Here is a 19,778-nt window from a genome sequence, read left to right on the forward strand (position 1 = left end):
GCTTGGCTTCCTCTGTAAGAACTCGTTACTTGACAGATGCTTTAATAAGAAGATTTTAATTGAGTTAAAATGTCAACATTTTATGGACTTACATATGAAAAAGAATGTTGTTTCTAAAGGAAAGGATTGTTTTGATTGTCCTCTCTTGTGTTTTCGTATGGGCCTTGAAGATATATCTTATTTCCTTATTTTACGTGTAATAAAACGATATTACATTGAAAACCGATGCGGTTCTCAACTAAGAAATATCAAATGCTGAGATTGCTGCAACTACGTCCTTTAACTTTATGTCCTTATTTTCGATATTGACTTTCTACTCGTTGAGTTTTCTTTTATGCTCAAACAGTAGCTATCACACATTCATATATCAACCGATATCATTACTGAACAACTGCCTTATCCGTACTACGTTAACAGCAATCCTGATTGATGAAGGCTCAATCTCCTCGACTAATTCTCCCATTCCTTCTTTCAACGTCTCATGGGATTGAAACATACACATGGAGAAGTTGGTGTTTTCTAAATGTATTTGATTAAACATAATACGTGCATTTGTTTAAACATTAAACATGTATATAATTTTCAATGGATTAACGATTAATCATAACAAATATGTAAGAATCATATTCCACAAAATTGATATATAATTGATATATTCCGCAGATATATAGTAACGATATAACAATGTAACATAGTAAAATAATCAATCCGGCTTTATGTGACGTATATATCGCATAAAATATATCTGCTGCGAAAATATACCAGACACACCCGTACATGTTAAATACGTCTGAATTTAAAAGGAAGTAAATATACAAATGTCCCGTCACTTCGTAGTAATGGAATGGTACAGAACTAATTAATATACTAAGCTTTGCGCTTCAATATTTATTTCCATTATAATTAGCTTCTTTAATATCCTAGTGTTACATGATGAGAGAAATGGTTTCGGAAGTCCGTCGTTCGATTCTTGTGGATCTCACATTTTCTTGATATTGACTAACATGCCAAATAATGCGCTCTCTACTGATTGAAGTGATTTATATCCGCAAACATAAACATTATTTTATTTTAGAAATACTTATTTTCTACGTTAGCAGCTATATTGGTCAGTTCACGTTGGACGATGTCACCTCCTGTGAAGTTGATTGAGGGTAATGCTTGTGGTACTGAACTCTGGAGGTTTTTGTCCTAAACCTTCTAGAACTTTCGATTTCACGTCAAGACAACGTTATTGTGGGTGTTCCCGAACATTTGAAGTTTTGTTACCTTTTATGGAAAGAAGAAGAAAAGGGGTTGGGTTTTGTAAAATCAGCCTTTCAATAAAACCACGAACACCGAATTTCTCGAGGAAGTGTGAATAAGATTTTGACGGACAAAACATGGTTAGACGACAGGTCATGGAGCTACTTCGATACTTGAAGGTATTGTAATCAGCTGACATATTGAAGGAACTTTACATTATAAACCATTACAATTTTACAGACCTAACATTCTAGTTTACCTACCCAAATTCTGCTGCATCTTTTGAAATATGTATTTTGTGTATATCATTTATTATAACAATATTAACCCTGTTAAAGCTACATCCCGAATTTAGTATATTTTGCATTACATGAAAAAATTATACAATTAAATTATTCATGTTTCCAGCTTTTCATAAAAGTTGATGGTGGAGACAACATCCCCAATCTGTTGGGCAACGATTTTCTTAGTATATATGTTTGCGTTCAATGCAATGCTGACTCTATGTACGGTGATGCAACACTAGACTTCATAGATTTCATAATACTTCAATAACCTTTATAAATTTATATAGTGTCTGGGATTGTAAATTATCTAGAGACATCAGTTTTTATATAAATTAAAGTAATGAATACACTCAATGAAAATATTTTACAATATCGGTATTATGAATCGCAGATCTGTTGCAAGATTTACAATGTTTTAGTTAAGCTCTTCGTATCTAAAATTTCATTTTATTCAAAGTTCTTTATATTGTTGCTTCGTTATATCGCCTGTCTTACTTATTTAAAACTAAAGTCAATAACGCACTAAGCGAGGCTATGTGATAACATATAAATCGCAATCACGTAAAAGTTCCCAGTTAATAACTGTCTACATCAGACTTCCGCTCCTTGATAAGTAGTGGAAGTTCGATGATAACAGTTATTGTGTAGACACTGTTCCGTGATTGTGTGTTTTATACATATTATAGCACACCCTTGCTCAGTGTGTTGTTGTTTCTAGTTTGACAATATGGGAATAAAGCTTCTTAGAATATTTTACTTATTTAATGGGTTACGTACCCATGTGCATATAATATTTTTTCTTTAAATGGAAAATATATCTTTTACATACAGTTTGTGATAACCTAAATTCACAGTATTATGTAAAAGAAATGTTTCTAGTATGCAAATATACACAACATAATTTTATAATATTTATGTTGAGAACAAAAATATATATTTATATATTTTTCCGTATCAATTATTATGTTTTCCTATTATATTATTTTTATAGTACTTGTTGTTTTATTAATTATAGTAGTAAAATCAGTAAATACATTGCAAGAGTACATTTTCTAGTAAGTAACTTGTATCTTTATATTTTGCAAAAACGTAAAAGTTTCATCGTACAATCAACGTATGCGAACCGTGACAGCTAGATATTTAGGAAAATTGGTTAGTGGCGTATTTAGGGGGGCGCCCGGGCTTGAGCCCCCTTGAAATCTTACTTACTATATAGTAAGTTATATTAATACCTTGCAGAATTTTCACATTTTCAGGCGAAGCTTCCCCCCGAAAGTTAGCAAAGCCCACCCCGAAACAAAATCGTAAATACGCCACTGAAAATGGCACTCTACTTTTGGAATGTTAATCATTGTGGTGATAGTCACTCGTTGTGAAAATACACTGTTTATCAGAGAAACTGACAATGTACAACAAAAAGAACACTATAAATGGAACAAATGTACAGTAGGGACTAAACTACAATCTGCACAGTATCCCGTGGCCAACTGGGTTGATACGGAATTCACCCGTAGAAGTGTACTATTAGAGTAGCTGTAGAAAAACGATATCATATATGACATAATACGGAAATGTGAACAGTAAGTCTTGTAGCGCAACAATTTCAATACCGTTTGCGTGAAATCGTCATCTCAAACCGATCCTGAGGCTATAAAACGAATTTTCTAGGGGTTGCAAACTGCATACAATCCTGCATGCCATTTACACCACAGAACGTCGGCGTAGCATCTGAAACGATTGCAGATAAGTTGTGGCACCAAAGATAACACATCCATGAGAGAAAAGTGTATCAAAATGGATTCGCAAAGATTAACGATCTGTGATAAGTGTTAGTCAAGAGTATAGGAAACGATAGCATGTTTAACGATGTAGACATAACGCACTACATTCCGGTTAGCAGTAATGTACAGGCGAACTAATTTAGTATAATACACAAATACATACAACGGAAAAAAACATAGATTGCAAGGCAAAAAAGGCCTACGCACACTTTTCGCCGTAGCTGCACACTCGATATGACGTATCAAGCCCCTTAATTACTGCATACTAAGCATTATGTGGTTTATTTCCTACTTAATTTGCATCTCCTGCATTCTTGTTATAGTATATTTATTCTTTCTTTCTATGGACCCAATAATTTATCAAATTTACAGCCTGATATCTCTTTATTTGGTAATACTGATAACCCACCCTCACTTATATTATTTTATGTTTTATGTCAATTGTTCTAAAACAACAAACGGGTACAGGACTTATTTGAAAAGCTATGTGTTGGGATAAAACTTATTGTGTGACACTACTGCCGTGTTCTTGGTCAGATATCCCTCTCCTGTAGGTATCAGATTAATGTACAGATTTTTCATTTTCTGCCTTTTTCCAGCGTCTTTGGGATATAACTTGACAACGTCACACCCGTACAATGCTTAGTAAATGTATAATAAGTAGAAGGTAAACAAGGCATTTCCGCACCGAGTGACTATTACGCGATGATTAGCAATCTACAATTAGTCAGTGTACCAATTTTCGTAAATATCTAGCTGTCACAGTTCGTATACGTCATTTGTTAACGTAGGGTATACTATTTTGTAGTAGAAGATTTAAAATTAAACTACATTTTATTTCACAAAATTATTTTGTTTTGTGTTATGTTGTACGTCGAAGCAATTATTAAAATAACGAACACATCCTAAAAATAAAAAAATGTTTAATGTAAAATTAGTTCTGTGTAAAACTGTAGTTGAGTACAATTGGTTATTCAATTACTTATATACCTCGTGAATAGTTTTCGGAGAAATAATAAATGTTCCTTTGAGAATTTCCAGATTTAATTGTGGTTTCCAGGACGTAATAGAATATTTGCACGAAACGAAATAATTTATCCATACTTAATATATTTCTAATGTATTCGATGACTCTTTACTTGTAACGAAAACTAACATATGATTAATTACTTTGATTCACTTTGGAACCTCCAACTTTTCATAGTAACCGATAGGAGTTAATCGGTTGATTCTAATATAAAAACAACATTTAATTCCCGTGTGCTTCGGGAAGAAACTACAATCATATTTATTGGAAGCACGTATCCAGATGGTTGTGTTTGCCTCTTGGAGTGTCTTCCTATTATATACATAATTTGTGTTTAGAAAACAACAATAGGAAACAATGATCTGATTATACAGTTTTGTATCAATTATCGGTGGCTTATTTTATATTGGTTTCAGTAATGAAATTCCAACTTGTAGAAATGTGTTATGGTAATTGGTTTCTCGTTCGAAAGTAACCGGAGAAATATGTCCCTCCAGATGTTAAATGAATTCTATCGTCTGTAGTATCTCAGTTAGTACTAATTTCCATTTGTGAGAATCCTTATGAATCCAATCCCTTTCACATACACTTGGTTACCCTAAAGTCTGTCAATAAAAATATGTTTATAAGTATTACTAATGGTATAAATTAATTTGCTTTTAAACATTTAAAACTGTATACATAAAGCAATTAAAGAAAACATACATGTTGTTCATAATTTGTTTCCTTGAACTGTGATCTACCTTTATTTCTAAATATTGTTTCGAATTGCCATTGTTTGAAGAGAACAAGCGACCGGATAATGTTAATTGATTTAAACAATGTTTAAACATTGTTTCCTTAGATTTAAAAGCATTAAAATATAATGTACTATATTCCAGAAGAGGCTAATTCGGAAATATCAAAAACTGTCGCAGAAAGAGCATTTTTGCATATTTTACTAAACTTAAGGTTACATGAAGTCCCGAAAGATATATTAATTTTATTTCGTTTTTAGTTCCTTTCATTCTCTGAATTTCATAACTTTACTGTGACATTACGAAATAGTATTATTTTTTCGGCGCATTCCAGTATCCAATGTGTATAAAATTAATGGTATGATGTTCATAATTGAGTGAAGGCTAAAACATTTGTTTACTGGAAAGAAAAATAAACTAGTGAGATATGATATAATACTCTGCGAATACACGCAGGAATTATGAGCTTACTTTGGTGAAATGAAAATCAATACTAAAATACTTGAGATATATGTCTTTAAACTTACCGACCGGCGACCACCAAAAATACTGAAAACATCATGAATTGTATTATGAATAAAATCTAGGCCTTCCTCCACTGGGTGTCCTAAAAATGTTCCCAAAGCGCTTCCTGGATCGTCAAGGATATCTGCAATACTTATCCGAAGCCCGCCCTCCAAAAGAAGATAAGTGGCTTATTTTGTGTTATTATATAATTATATTAATCTTAGAGTGATGTTATTCTTGTATTTCTTGCTTTTCGTTCCAAATTTGATTAAATATGTATGTATAGTTGTCAGTCATGGTATAAGGAGTTGGAATAGTGTTTAAAAATATGTCAGTGGTTTGTTTAGATAATAAATAAATAAATATAGAGAGATGATTAAACAACGAAATCTTGTGACACAGATCATGGACAATGCGTGACGAGGGACAATGAGGTACATTAAACTAACAACCGATAGAGAATTATAAGTGAGATAACTATTCGAAGAATAAACGGTATGTATAAATGTAAGAAACCAATTGAATAAAAGTTTGGCAACGAAAGAAACAACACACAGTTGGACTGCTAATAACTTATAAATGTGCAAAGAGTACATACTATCCTATCCTATTGTTTTACTATTGTTTCAGATATATAGAAAACGGATGTAGATGAAAGATATTCATAAGATGGAGTTGGAAAAGTTGCTTGCAAAACAGAAGAAGAGTAAAAATACGTACTATAAATAACTAATTATGAGATAAAAATATTAAGTATGTTATGTAAATGCTAATATAAACAAACACTCTTCTTCCAGAAATGGAATGAAAATTACAGCCCTCGATCTTATGATTACACATGAAGTATAAAGTAGACATTGATAATGAATGGTATATAAAGTGCTAATTGATGAATGTGGGCGAAAGTGGAAGAACTCGAGAAACCTCACGTATACGGTCTGTTTAGTTTTAATACCATTTGGTAAGAGCTGATATCAAATCAGGTACCATACGCACCCGAGGTAATCGCAATGTCACTGCGACTTCTAGTTTCTTTCGTAGGAAAATTGACACTGAGAATTACATATTGCGACCAGGCCTGACAACTTGCAGAGCGAAAGTGATATATATAATTTTCTAATTTGTATTTACTGTAATTCTTAATATCAGAATATAAGATTCAGTATTCATGTATATTCAAATGTACTACTTCTAAGAAAGACCTATGATTTATGGTCAAGTGACCTAATTTTCGTACGAGACTTAATAATTATTATAGACACGCCATGTGAATTCTGTATTACAAAACATATAATATTTTTAATTTTTTGGACGGATGGAAAATATATTACAGGGAGGTGATAGATGGTACTTAACTATACTTCATGCAACGAAGATCTTTCCTTCAAAAAGAAAAAATATATTTTTAACTTATCACTTTTACTACAAGTTCACTTTTACTTATCACTTCTACTACAAACAAATACGGCATGTGTGCCAAATTTTTAAATCAGTAGTATACTTTATTTTGGTGGTAAATGTGCTTTTCTTTCAGTAACTCGTTCTATAGAATCTTATAATTACTTGCTGTTCTCCGGAATTCTTCCAGTTTGGAGTGCGATCAGATTTCTTTTTTGCTTAACGAAGTGTGCTAGAATGCAAACTTCGATGTACAGATAGAGGGCAAATAAGGGCACTGAATAGATCAATATTGGTGGTAATGGTGGATGGTTTTTGTAAGGTGAGTAGACTTCAAGATTGGTCCGACATAAACGCACCAACCTTCTTTATTTTGTTGCTGGAATTGTTGTTTTAAATAATTTCTAAATATTGATTGATTCATCATACATTATTGTTCATCTTGTGAGACTTTTTGTCACTTTTTTGTTACTATATTGTTAGTAACAATGCTTAAGTTCATTGTTGGATAGCAGTTTAAAGTCATTAATAAATAAATAAAGCTGAATCCTACACGTCCGTTTCACTTATCACCTGAACTACATGAGTTCCTACTATATTTATACAGCATTTAAAATAACTACAGGAGCTACGTGTTGAATTTCATATCATTGAATATTATAATTCTTGCTCACATATTACAGCGAATGTAAATATAACCATATCTTAAATTAATAAGTCCATGGTATGAGCAAAACTTTGATATCTGCAGTATAACATAGAAAATCGTATTTATTGAAACTTTGGTGTGAGTGACTTTTCATTGCTTGCATGTGCTATGTTGTGAGTTCGATGTTTAGGTTTTGAACTTAATAAAGGAGTATAATTTTGTAAACGTATGAAATTACGAGTAACTAATTTGATTCTGTACGTTAATATATTTTAACTCGGAGAAAGTATATCTATGATTGATCTGTCAGGTGTTATCGATACAATGTATAATCTAATTTTGCATTTGGATGTCTAAGGAGTTACCTTGTTTGTTTATAATTTGTGAAGCTTTCGTGGAACTTTGGTTTGAATTTGATACAGGCGTAACATTCTATAGAATTATAGCTGAAGTAAAGATATTTCTTAAATCATTAGAAAATGTTAAAATTAATAATTGTGGTTATTTGCGGGATATTGCAAAAATTCAGAGACCTATCTAGATCAAAAACGGGATTCGCACTATCCACTTCCTTATTTTAAGAAATGAACAACCCGTGGATATCCTCTTCAATTCAAGATAGCCACATATTTACAGCTCGGGAAGGCCTGCTGAGTTATTATGTTGCGTTTCTGGAATTGTTTGAATAAGGAATTTCTGGAATTGTTAAAAAACATGTCCATCCTATTGAAATATAAGTTCATTCATATGGATAGTAGCATTGTATTACAAGCAAATATTAATCACATGTTATATTCCAGGACCTGGATAGGATATATTCGAGGTACAGAGAATTTCTTCAGAGATATTATAAGATGTTGGATTGGTCTGCCATGTGTGAATTATGTGTTTGGTAATATACGTAATGAGAAAATTGATAATTTACAAATTAAAATGTTCAATAGTGCAATATGGACTTGCGTAGATTGTGACATATCTTCGATTTGCAAGATAATATATTTTGCATCATCATTGTTATGTGTAACAAACTTCTGAAATACATAAAAACCATCGCCATACATGAAACGTAGATATTAACGTAAACCTGGTAAAGAAAATAATAATACATGAAGAACATCGCACCAGTTCGGCTAATTGAACATATATACCTCGTACATAGTAGGACCTGGATCGAACTAAAGATGGCCTGTTTCTATAGAGAGCTTTTGTGAGTCTATCATTGAACTTTTCAATTCTAGAGACAGCAGTGAAAGTTAGATATTTCACTTGAAATCGATTGAGGTTGAAAATATAAATTTAAATAGACCTATCAGCGTTTTATAATTAAATATTGTTGGCTGTTTAGAGTAAGTAGTCCATTTATTGTCATAGTTCACTGAACGATAAACACGGTGAAACTTTTTCAAAGGACTATTCACACTTATTTCATTGGTGATGTTATATTTTTTGCATATATATATATATTCATTCGACTACTGAATTGATACTGCAATTATATCTTCGTAAGTATATTACATATCAAACTTTTATGGCGATATATTAAGGTAGCAATCGAAGTAGAATGATGGAAGATAGAGTTCTAGTCATAAAGAAATAGTTTTGTAAAGTGCTTGTTTCGGTTCTTTACATGAGAACAATATACATAATTATTGATAAAGCGAAATAATTTAGTAACTCCATTAATGTGTGTCAATTATGAATATTTATTTAAAATAAATAGTTAAAATGAGCACTTATTTTGCGACCCAATCTCTGTTTATAACTGAAACGAATTGCTTGAATATGGAAACGAAAGCACTAAAATTGTCGAAAAGATAGAAAATGTTACACGTGATAAACGAAACTAATTTTAATTGTGATGCGAAAACAGATGGTAGTCTCAAAAGACGTGTTGTTAATCTTACGTTATGTATATTATTTTTAAAGATGAAAGACGATAGTAGTAACTGGAAACTGTATCTAAAATGTATGAAAAATAAGTTTTGCAAGCAACCTCAGACTCACTCATCAGAACTTTGACATTAAAGTTCTGTCAGTAACAGGAGCTTGTGGTGAGAAATGACAAATTCAATATTACATGGAGATATATGAAAAGAATATGATAGAAAACATATTAAAATGAAGGAAAATGGAAGATTGATAGAAAATTGATTTGCTAACAGTAAGTATAGAGTATTCTTAATTGAAAATGATGCGAATCAAACTAAATTATAAGAGATCTCTCGATTTTCTGGATAAGTCTTTTGTCAATATAATTAATTAAAATTGCTACATGCATGTAAAGAATTATCATCTTTCCTTTACAAATGAAATACACGATGGAAAATGTAGTTTTAAAATTTAAAAGTTAATAAGGCATAAGGTAAACATTCCAAAATAACATAATGTAAGTTAAACGTTATTTTTTTACATTTAGAATATATTATTATTAATGCTATTTAACAAGTGTTTAAATATTCACAATATATTAAAATCATATATTTCTTTTCTACTAGTTATAATAATTACTAAATATTAGTTTCTGTTAAGGCATATATGAGAAAAAACTAAATGAATTGTTGGGGAGCTAATATGAGAATAAAAGAATTGGTAACTATACAAATTGAGTCACATTTTCATGGATTTGGATAAGCTTCTTTTCACTATAAAACACAAGAATGTCATATATGTATGTAGTTATCGTAAATTCCTGTACAAATGTAATATATTATACTGTATATATGTAAATATATATAAAATAAATATTTTAACATAATATAATTTTACTTCAATATGTAATTTTAAATTTTAAATATATATGTTATTACTATTTAACTTTATTTTAATATTAAAATATCCATAATAGTGAAAAAATAGAAAAAAATCGTTAAAAATAATATAAAATAGAAATAAGTATTATTTGTTTATACCAAATAAGAATAATAGTTATTATAATCAGTAAAAATAAATAGGAAATGCCGTTGGACGCAGGTTCTGTAGCAGATATTAAAGAACGTTGTTTCCCCTCAACATGAGAAACACAGAAACGTGCAAGTGGGTCAGAAAATGTTAGCTCAAAATCTTCAGAAAGCACAACGACAGGCATCACGCGAATGTGGTTTAATCCAGTACTGTTCCGAAGGAATAGTTGGATTTTTTTTACGTAAGAGCTATACTATCAGGAAGTACTGAGAAAAGAATGTTATCATCGATTGGAGTATGGGATATAATGTTTGTATGTAATGATACCTGGTTCGATCACTACCAGGTGCCACTTCTACCAGGTGATTAAATGAGAAAGTTTATAGTGCAAAACCAAAAATTATTGCCGAATTTGTGAAATGAATCTGCTAAGATCTTGCAGTAACACCTCTGAAATATCTGCTGAAGCCTGGCGAAAAATCTCAACAATTAATACAAACCTGGTGTATAATGGTGGTACTTATGTGAAAATTTATCATTGCGTAATAATTCTACCACCGTAATGAATAAAATGTATTATTGTACAAACATTTTTTCAATTATAAACATTTTTTTATTATTTCCAATACAGTATACATTCCCGCCTTTCCTGTCAATGTATTACATACTTTAAATTTATGTTTAATTTCACACAGAAGACGAAAATTTAAAGGAAAGCCTGTCTTCAAAATTAAAACCAAAATCTTAGCTTTGTATTGAAATTCATATAATAGCCATCAATCGTGAACCGCTATATTATTGGTGTATAATGATAGAATATAATAGTCACTCATGCAGTTCACAAAGCAGCATTTAAATATTTGTCTTGCTAAGTGTTTAATTATTTATAAGATTATTACATTACTCTTTACTATATAATGGTTTTATTAATAATAATAATAATACAAAAAGGGGTAATATAACTCAATAGTCAATTCCAAGGCAGACCAGGCCATGTATAGGATAGTGGGTAAATGAGTACTACAACTAACGATTTTCACTTTTTGGAAACGTAAGTTTATAACTACGATAACAATTCAGTTTTTTGTGTTCGAACATCGTTCTAATCTTTGAACATTCCATAGTATCTTCAGAATTCTACTATTTATACACTATTATCGGAAAGATCTTTATATCTTTGTTGTGATATTTAGGAAATTTAGAAAACATTTCGATGAGATGCATCTACGAGCTTAAATATAAATTTGATTATTTTAGATAATGGTTTAAGAACCTTCCATAAGCAAATTGTTAAATAGAAAAGAGTTTTCTATACTACTGTGTTTTCTACCCCTAATTGTTTATTTCTTATTCCGTGAGTGGATCCTTTGATATCAGGATATATATATATATATATATATATATATATATATATATACTGTGTTTATACGTTTATATTATGTTCTCTTTATACGTCAGGTAATAAGTTGGGTTTGGTATGAACCGAGCGTACTGTATACAGTCCTTCTCCACATACCTACTCCGTTAATCAAAACTTACTTAGTACACCCATTCGTAATGACTATATTATTTCTTGAGATACATTTGGATTGTGCGCTTTTCCTCAGGGCCACTCTAGAGGGGCCAAAGTTGATGGGTGGAATGTTTGAAGGGAATTTCCTAATATTACCACAATTTTGCCCTTTCACGTACATCGCGGGCTCTAATGCCTCTGGAAAACTTATTTCTTACTGAACAGAATGAACTATAAGCCATCACTTTCTAATGAACAGTATTGATACAATAGCAATTCACTGCGAAAGTACGATTTTCTCTACACTAAGAAGGTTAATGGGCCAAGGAACTTATTCCTTTGTCCATTTCACCTTGTTTGTTTTTTTGCTTGAACATATTTTTGTTATGTTTATCGAATTGACTAGGTTTGATTCGGATGTTCAGATGACATGTGCATGTCTTCCTTGTCAGCAGAATGGCTTAAAGCTCAAAACCAAAAGGACAAGAAGAGTGAAGAAAGCACAAGGAGGATGTCAATTATTTCATTACTAAGAAATTATCACGACAAATGAAAGAGTTATTGGGTTGTATCATATTTTCTTTGTGTTCATAATAATCAAGAAATTCTATAGGAATGCGCTGATTACTAGAGGGGATGATATATTATTGGCAATATCTTCATGCATTAAAGAAACTTTGAGGTAACAGAGTCGACTCTGTGGTATACAACAGGAACAATTCATCTCGACAATGTCTAAAAGGTACAGAAATTATGTTTTTCTGTTTTCTTTGAGCACATTTAATGTGCTTTTTATGTCCATCACTAATTACAATGCACAAAGGGAAATAACTACTAAGATCAGAACATGGGTGGAAGCGCTCCAATGGAAAACAATCTAATTAGTCAATCATTGGTGCTTTGTAATTGCACTCATTTTTTAAGAATTGCAAGTCATCGTGCTTAAAGATACCAGGTACACTAATCCATTGGCGTAACTGATAATAGGGGTCTATCTCACCCTGAAAAAGATTATGGCATTTCATCACTCTTTTGAAAGCATGTTTACTAAAAACTTTTCCTAACAATATCATGACGCTTTCCGGATAAGTCAGGTAAGATAACAATCAAAACAACAAAATTCGAGGCTAGTGGAAAAGAATATTTTAACGAATATAGAATATATTAGGCTAGGATAGAATATATTAAAGAATCCCAGATAATGAAACTGTTACAAGGACTGTTATGCAAGGAAACTTTAATGAGCACGAACGTACCAAATATTTTTATGCTAAGGACGATTTGCATATCTTGAAAATATGACATTATCACGCTGGAAATAATCCACAGACAATTTGTACAGAATTCAGCGAAAGTATTTTTGACATGACAGAGTGACGATATTTCGTTCTCTTCAAAATAAAGTCCAAAACAACAGTAATACTAAAGTATGTGTGTATAAAATCCTTACGTAACCGAATATCCTGCTTAGTAGCAATGTTTACTTAATTCGTCAAGGAATAGCTAGCAGGCAATTAAATATGATGTAAAAAGTGAATTGGTGATGTAGAAAGTGACTAATCACAACTATAGACTGTGGAATCAGGATCTCCATTTCCCTAGGGATTGAAAATAACACGAAGCACTTTATGATCTAGGAGATAGGAACACTTCAGAGTAATGTGATGCATACACGAATTCTTCAAATTTGAAGGAAATAACCAGATTATATCAATAATCGAGAGACCCGCTACCACGTACAGCTCAATAAGGAAAGATCGTTTGCGGTAGAAATACACACACTGATGTTTACGCGCAGAAAACGGATCGAGAAGAGGGTATGATTAAATCAGCGATTAAGATGATCTAATATGAATTGAATTTGGCAGGTAATACTAACAAAATATTTTAATCTACATTAAAAATTACGATAGCATTATAAGGCTGCCAACATCAGGAGACTAGCTCTAAAAGGAACCACAGTTGACAATGATCTAAATATATGAAGTACTAATATGCATTCCCATATTCATCATTAGCAAGTTCAATACGTTGATTATGCTGATATGACGACTCAAATCACCTGATACAAATGCACAAGAAATATACAATGAACAAATCGTAATGTAATGAAAATAATATGCTCTTCCTAAAGGAAATCCGTTAGTACATCCAAAAAGAAGTTCATTACATTCAGTAAGACATGGGCGGAAGTATCAATCTGCTTCTAATGTAGATAACTGTGTAGGCTGATAATGATTTCACTGAAAGGAAATGGCTACCATAGACTAATCACAGACTAAATGTATTAATTCCAACGTTACATTGAATAACAGTAACATAAGATAAATTTGACAAAAATGCCGGGTCTACGAAGAACTTAATGTCGTGAGGAATTATGTTCACAAGTTCTCCCGTGTCTAACGAATAGCAGTGAGTTGCGTTTTCTTCAGATCACAAACTCAAATTTACCTGTGGACCCTTTGGTTAGGAGTTTGACAAGCCAGCCAAACATGTTTTCAGTTTTATAGCTGTTTTAAATCTTACTTCCATCCGACATTTATTTTGAGAGAATGTGATTAATCTCTCAATATAAACTTAGAACAAGTTGCAACTGTGAATTCCTACGGAACAAAGAGAAGATTTTAACATTTTCCTAGATATGAATATTTGCATTAGTAGCTGGAATCTGTTACTGAAGTAGTGAGATTTAAAAAAGCAGTAGATGTTTATGAATAAGAGTAGAGGAATGCACCTATAAGGAATATGATTCAACTTTGTTAATTCCAGTTGATTAGGCAAACATAAAAAATATCAGGGACTATATTGCAAATAGTTGATTATTCTAATTATAATAACTGTTTAAAAGCAATGACAACATGACTATAATTCGTACCCGGCTTTATACACATAATAACATCTGTTATGTTCATTCAACATAATCGCCTCCCATCTTTATTACGTTTCGCCACAAGTGTGGAAAGTGTCGTACACCGTCAGTGCATCAATCTTTGTCGATGTCCGACACGGGTTACAATAACGTACAAGAATAGTACCGGTTCCCGTGAAGTAATTCTTTCATTTTGACAACCAGGTCGTCTTAAAGTCTCTGAATACAATGATATGAGCTACGCTCGCTTGTCATTTCAATCTTATTCAAAGCACATTCTTAATCTTTCCGAAATATATTGTTGTGATTTCCAGTTCACTCCCCTAAATCTTGCTGCTTTTCAATAGATAGCAAATTTAGCCTAATTGGCAACTGCGTTTGGTAGATACAATTGCGCCATCTGTCATTATATAATGTAAATCCATCGAAAACAGTAAATAAGTTGAGGTATCAATTACTATTATTCAGAGAAGCTAATATTAAAATCGTTTACTTTGTTTCGATATTGAACCATTAAAAAGTGCATCTTAAACAATTACATTTCTCTCAATATTTAATGAGAGGACAGCCAATGTTTATATATATATATATGGTGGACGACATGTTTCATGCCCCCATACATCATTTAAATTATTGGACAAAAACGTTCGAATTTTTACAATGCAATTTCGGCAGGGTAATTTTTTTCGTGTATCCTGTTGTACCACAAGGTTAACAGCGTTACAAATCATAATTTTTCCAATGACACTACTTCAGTTTATTGCATAATTAAAATCTACGAATAATAGGAAAGGCAGTATGTGATACAACGTATACCATGCAGTGTTGCAAACTAAGGAAGCTACAATATAAACGACAGAAACAAAATTTCGGAGATTTCTACAACAGTAATAACACAGGAGAGAAAGACAGGTATGTTATATGTAATGAAATTCGATACCTAATACTACAGTCACTATAAATCGTATTTCGAACAAGTATAAAGAAAGTTACGATAAACTAAAAATTTGTGTTTCACCAAAGTAGCATATTTCGCAGAAAATAATAAGATAAATATCACATACAATTACGTACATGGTTTTTAATAGACGTTGATATATTATGCTATTTACAGCGATTTGGCAACTGAAACTGTTCGCGTAATATGACGAAAGTTGTAAAATTTGATATACAATTATTCCTGATTTGCTTTTGATAGGTATAAATGTGAGAACTAGTTCTCGAAATAGCATAATATTAGGAATATTGCAACTTTAACAGTTTTTTTTATTACAGCTCAACAACGGATTAAGTTACCAAATTGCTACAAACGGTATTGTAATCTTTACGCCTATCACAAACTCTTCATGCAATTGGGTGAGGTACTTAAATAAGAAGATTTAAGTAAAAGACACTTTTCAAAAACTTACGCTATCAATCACTTGGAACATAGTTAGTATTCTTTCGATGTGACTTATACAACTTGGTCACTGCATTACGTATTTATAAAATTTGAATGTGCGTTTTCGTGTTTGTCTCATTTGTGTTATTACTTCTGCAAGACAACCAAAATTTGTTTGTGTGTGATGTAGCATCCCTAATTTCAACACTAAAAATAAACGCAATATTTTATGTTATCCATTAACACTTGTAATAAGCTGAAGAATATCCATTCAAAAACTTTATGCTGTATTGATAAAAATTAGTATCAAGATAATAACTGTCCAAACTCTCTAAAACTATAAAGGTATCGGATATATACTTCCCAATTTGATTGATTACAAGTAGAACTACAATATATAAAAATAATGATAAAGTAATATATAATTACACTAATGGTGAACTAATAAGAGAAACTACAAATACAAAGATAACTACGTACCGATCGGCGGCCACTAAATATGTTGGAAATATCTTGAGCAGCATTTCCAATTATATCGAATGTACCTTGAACAGGGTTACCAAACCAATTGCCAATTGCTGCACCCGGATTGTCAAGGAAATCAACAATACTTAATCCCCTGAGACCAGCCTAATGGAAAAGAACAGTTTAATAAACTTTATGATTTCTTTTAACTTGTTATAATTGCAGTAATAATTATAAGAATAATTCCAATTGAACTCCACACACACACACACACACACATATATATATATATATATATATATATATATATAGAAGAAATTTCGGTGACTGATTGTTCAAATTAAGTTGCCACGAATCAGTTTAAGTCTAGAAATGAGGTATTTAGGTGTTGCATGTTGCAAGAAACATAAAGTTTTGAAATATTGGTTAGGACAATATCAAATAAAGAATCTTCATTATTAACTAGTAACCTAGTATATTCAAAGTTACACCTTTCGACCTGTGCGTAAGACGTTTGGTAGCAATATTTGTTCATACTTTTGCTAGTAGTCAGAAGAAAACGGAGCAGGTAAATTGTAATACCTGATGTGAATTTATAGAGAAGAATCATGTAATGAAAAACGTTTACCAGTTTTAGTTAAAATGGCTGAATCACGTTTTCAACTTTCATCCCTAAAGGGTAGCCTTTCGACTTAAACTGCAAAACGGATGCGAGTATTCATACTTGAATATATTATTACTTGAATATACACATTAGGCAGCAATATCAGTTACGAATATATCTTCATGCCATTCTCTATCTACCTAACTGTATTGTATGCCACGGTGACTAAACTTATATGCCATCATGGTTGTCACTGATATTCATTTTAGTGTCCGTGAAAAGTAAGGTTGAGACTAATATCGGTCATGTTTTATTATTATTATGTTATACGTTGCAACATTACCTTTAGCCAGAAATGTTTATCTCACGTTCACAATACATTTTTTCAGGGCCGTAAGTAACATGAATACCATGTTTGGATAATATTCATCTTGGTGCTTGAGAGTTATAGTGAAACACATAAGTATAAACAAATAAGTACTCATGCACAATCCCTTCATACATACAGTTTACTGCTGTATGTAATAAGTAACTGCTGTCCTCAATTCCAAAGCCAGCTGACACATTCGTTGTTGCTTAAATGTGGGCTTAAATATAATTGAAGATGTCACCCATCAACTCAGTGAAACTGAAATTATAGTTCTCGATACTAATCTTTATGTTTTTACATTTTATTTTCATCCTTTCTCAGTACCATGGAAATGGGTTGAAATTTTGTTTGATCAGAACCCGTAACGTCACCACTCATCTAAGCTGACCACAACTAGAGATGCGACAATAATTTTGGTCTTTTAAATATTACCCATTCCTTTCCTACTCCCACCTCTAGGAGTGTCTTACGCACACTGGGGCCTGAATTTCCCCAAACGGTATCATGTGTATCAGTAGCGGTAATTTATTTTATGGATGCAACACTGATGTCAGTTATTTTCAACAAGCTTTACATGTTACCCCTTCACAGCCTTTTATGGATAATACAGATCATAGGTGATTTTATCCACAAAATATATCTGCAGTATAATTATTTATCTTATTTACTCCAAAATTGTGTCGTTGACACTTATGTTATTCCAATTGGTATTTTCTACGTATCGCCTTTTCCTTCTGCCTAGAGGTAATTTGTGTAATACGGATATGTTCCCCCCCACACACTATTTTAAATTGTAAGATATATGTGTATCATGTAAGGGAAACTAATTCAGGTATTGTAAAGTTATCTTAAAACATACACACATACATAAGCGTATTAGTAAAGAATGTAGATTTGGAGCGTTCTTTCCCAAAAATTAAAATCATTCGAAAATTTGGGACACGTACACCTTTACTTTAATAACAAGTTTATTTGTCCAATTTAATGTTAGTTTGGACGGGTTGTGAAATACTAAATTATGGTTATAAATTATGGTTCCTGTCTCCTCACTTGGGATATGAATTCAATGAAAGTGAGGGGATATCGAGGAGGCTACATTCAATATATCATTCCAAACAATTTAGTCATTTTAACCTGATTACACCAAGTACAATATAACTCTCTGCTCTACCCAATATATTTTATTACACATGTAGTTCATTTCTGTGAGTAGCTCACGTCCCTTACTACCTCTTTGTGCCTCATTGACGCGTCCCCGTAATTTGGAACCACTCCTTTACAAACACAAATGAAGGATGTGAAGACTACAAAGGGAGTGAATTAGAATATATACCAGAATTTTCAATTATACCAATGTAAAGTTATTATTTACGTCTCTTTAAACATGAAAAAAACAATTGAAATATACTGAAAGATTTTCATTGTTCTTCACTATTTTATATCACTATGCAACTCGAAGCTTTCCGGGGTACTAGATTTATAACTTAGAGAATATCTTGGTGAACCTTATGGGATCAAAACAATTCCCAAAACGTAGAACAGAGAAAAAGAATTTTCTACAGCCTATAGTTCCCAGTGTCGAAGGGATACTACATATAAATGTAGAATTCAAAAATAAAGACTACCTGATTCTGCGCTGTTTACACAGCGTATCACTCTAGTACGAACATTAATTTGCTTGCCACTTATTCACTATATTCTCTCTGTATCCTGTAGGGACACTAGAAGAGGACGGTAAAATTAAAGAGGTACAGAATTGTTATAGATTTAATGTCCAATTCATCTGCTTTTTAAAACAAAACTTGTTTTGTTTTTGGCAGAAATAAAGTTAATAACATTATTGTGTTTGTAACATGTAGACATACATCTTGCGAGATAACATAAATGTCAATCTATTTCCTTCGCTTAGTATATTAGCAATAAGTAGACCTTTCTAAAATAAACTATAACGAAAAGTATAATTTTTATATTTTTTCTCAAACATTTGTATTTCTGACATGTGATATTTACAGAAAAGAATTCAATAATAATATTCTTTACTTAT

General features: G+C 31.7%; 1 protein-coding gene across 2 annotated transcripts in view; it reads right to left on the reverse strand.

The window, feature by feature from the left end:
* Positions 1 to 19,778, reverse strand: part of LOC145662000 (uncharacterized) — a 152,740-nt gene that overhangs the window by 35,131 nt on the left and 97,831 nt on the right. Inside the window, exons 18-19 of one of the 2 annotated variants that reach the window (XM_081727336.1) lie at positions 16,776 to 16,925; positions 5,605 to 5,751 (exon numbers count right to left, since the gene is read on the reverse strand). In XM_081727336.1, the coding sequence (XP_081583462.1) occupies positions 5,605 to 5,751; positions 16,776 to 16,925 (297 nt within the window). The remainder of the gene's footprint in view (positions 1 to 5,604; positions 5,752 to 16,775; positions 16,926 to 19,778) is intronic. The other variant, XM_081727337.1, reaches the window with a different exon arrangement.

This window comes from Thermobia domestica, chromosome 10 (genome assembly GCF_964235325.1).
Source record: "Thermobia domestica chromosome 10, izTheDome1.hap1.1, whole genome shotgun sequence".
NCBI classification, from domain to species: Eukaryota; Metazoa; Arthropoda; class Insecta; order Zygentoma; family Lepismatidae; genus Thermobia; species Thermobia domestica.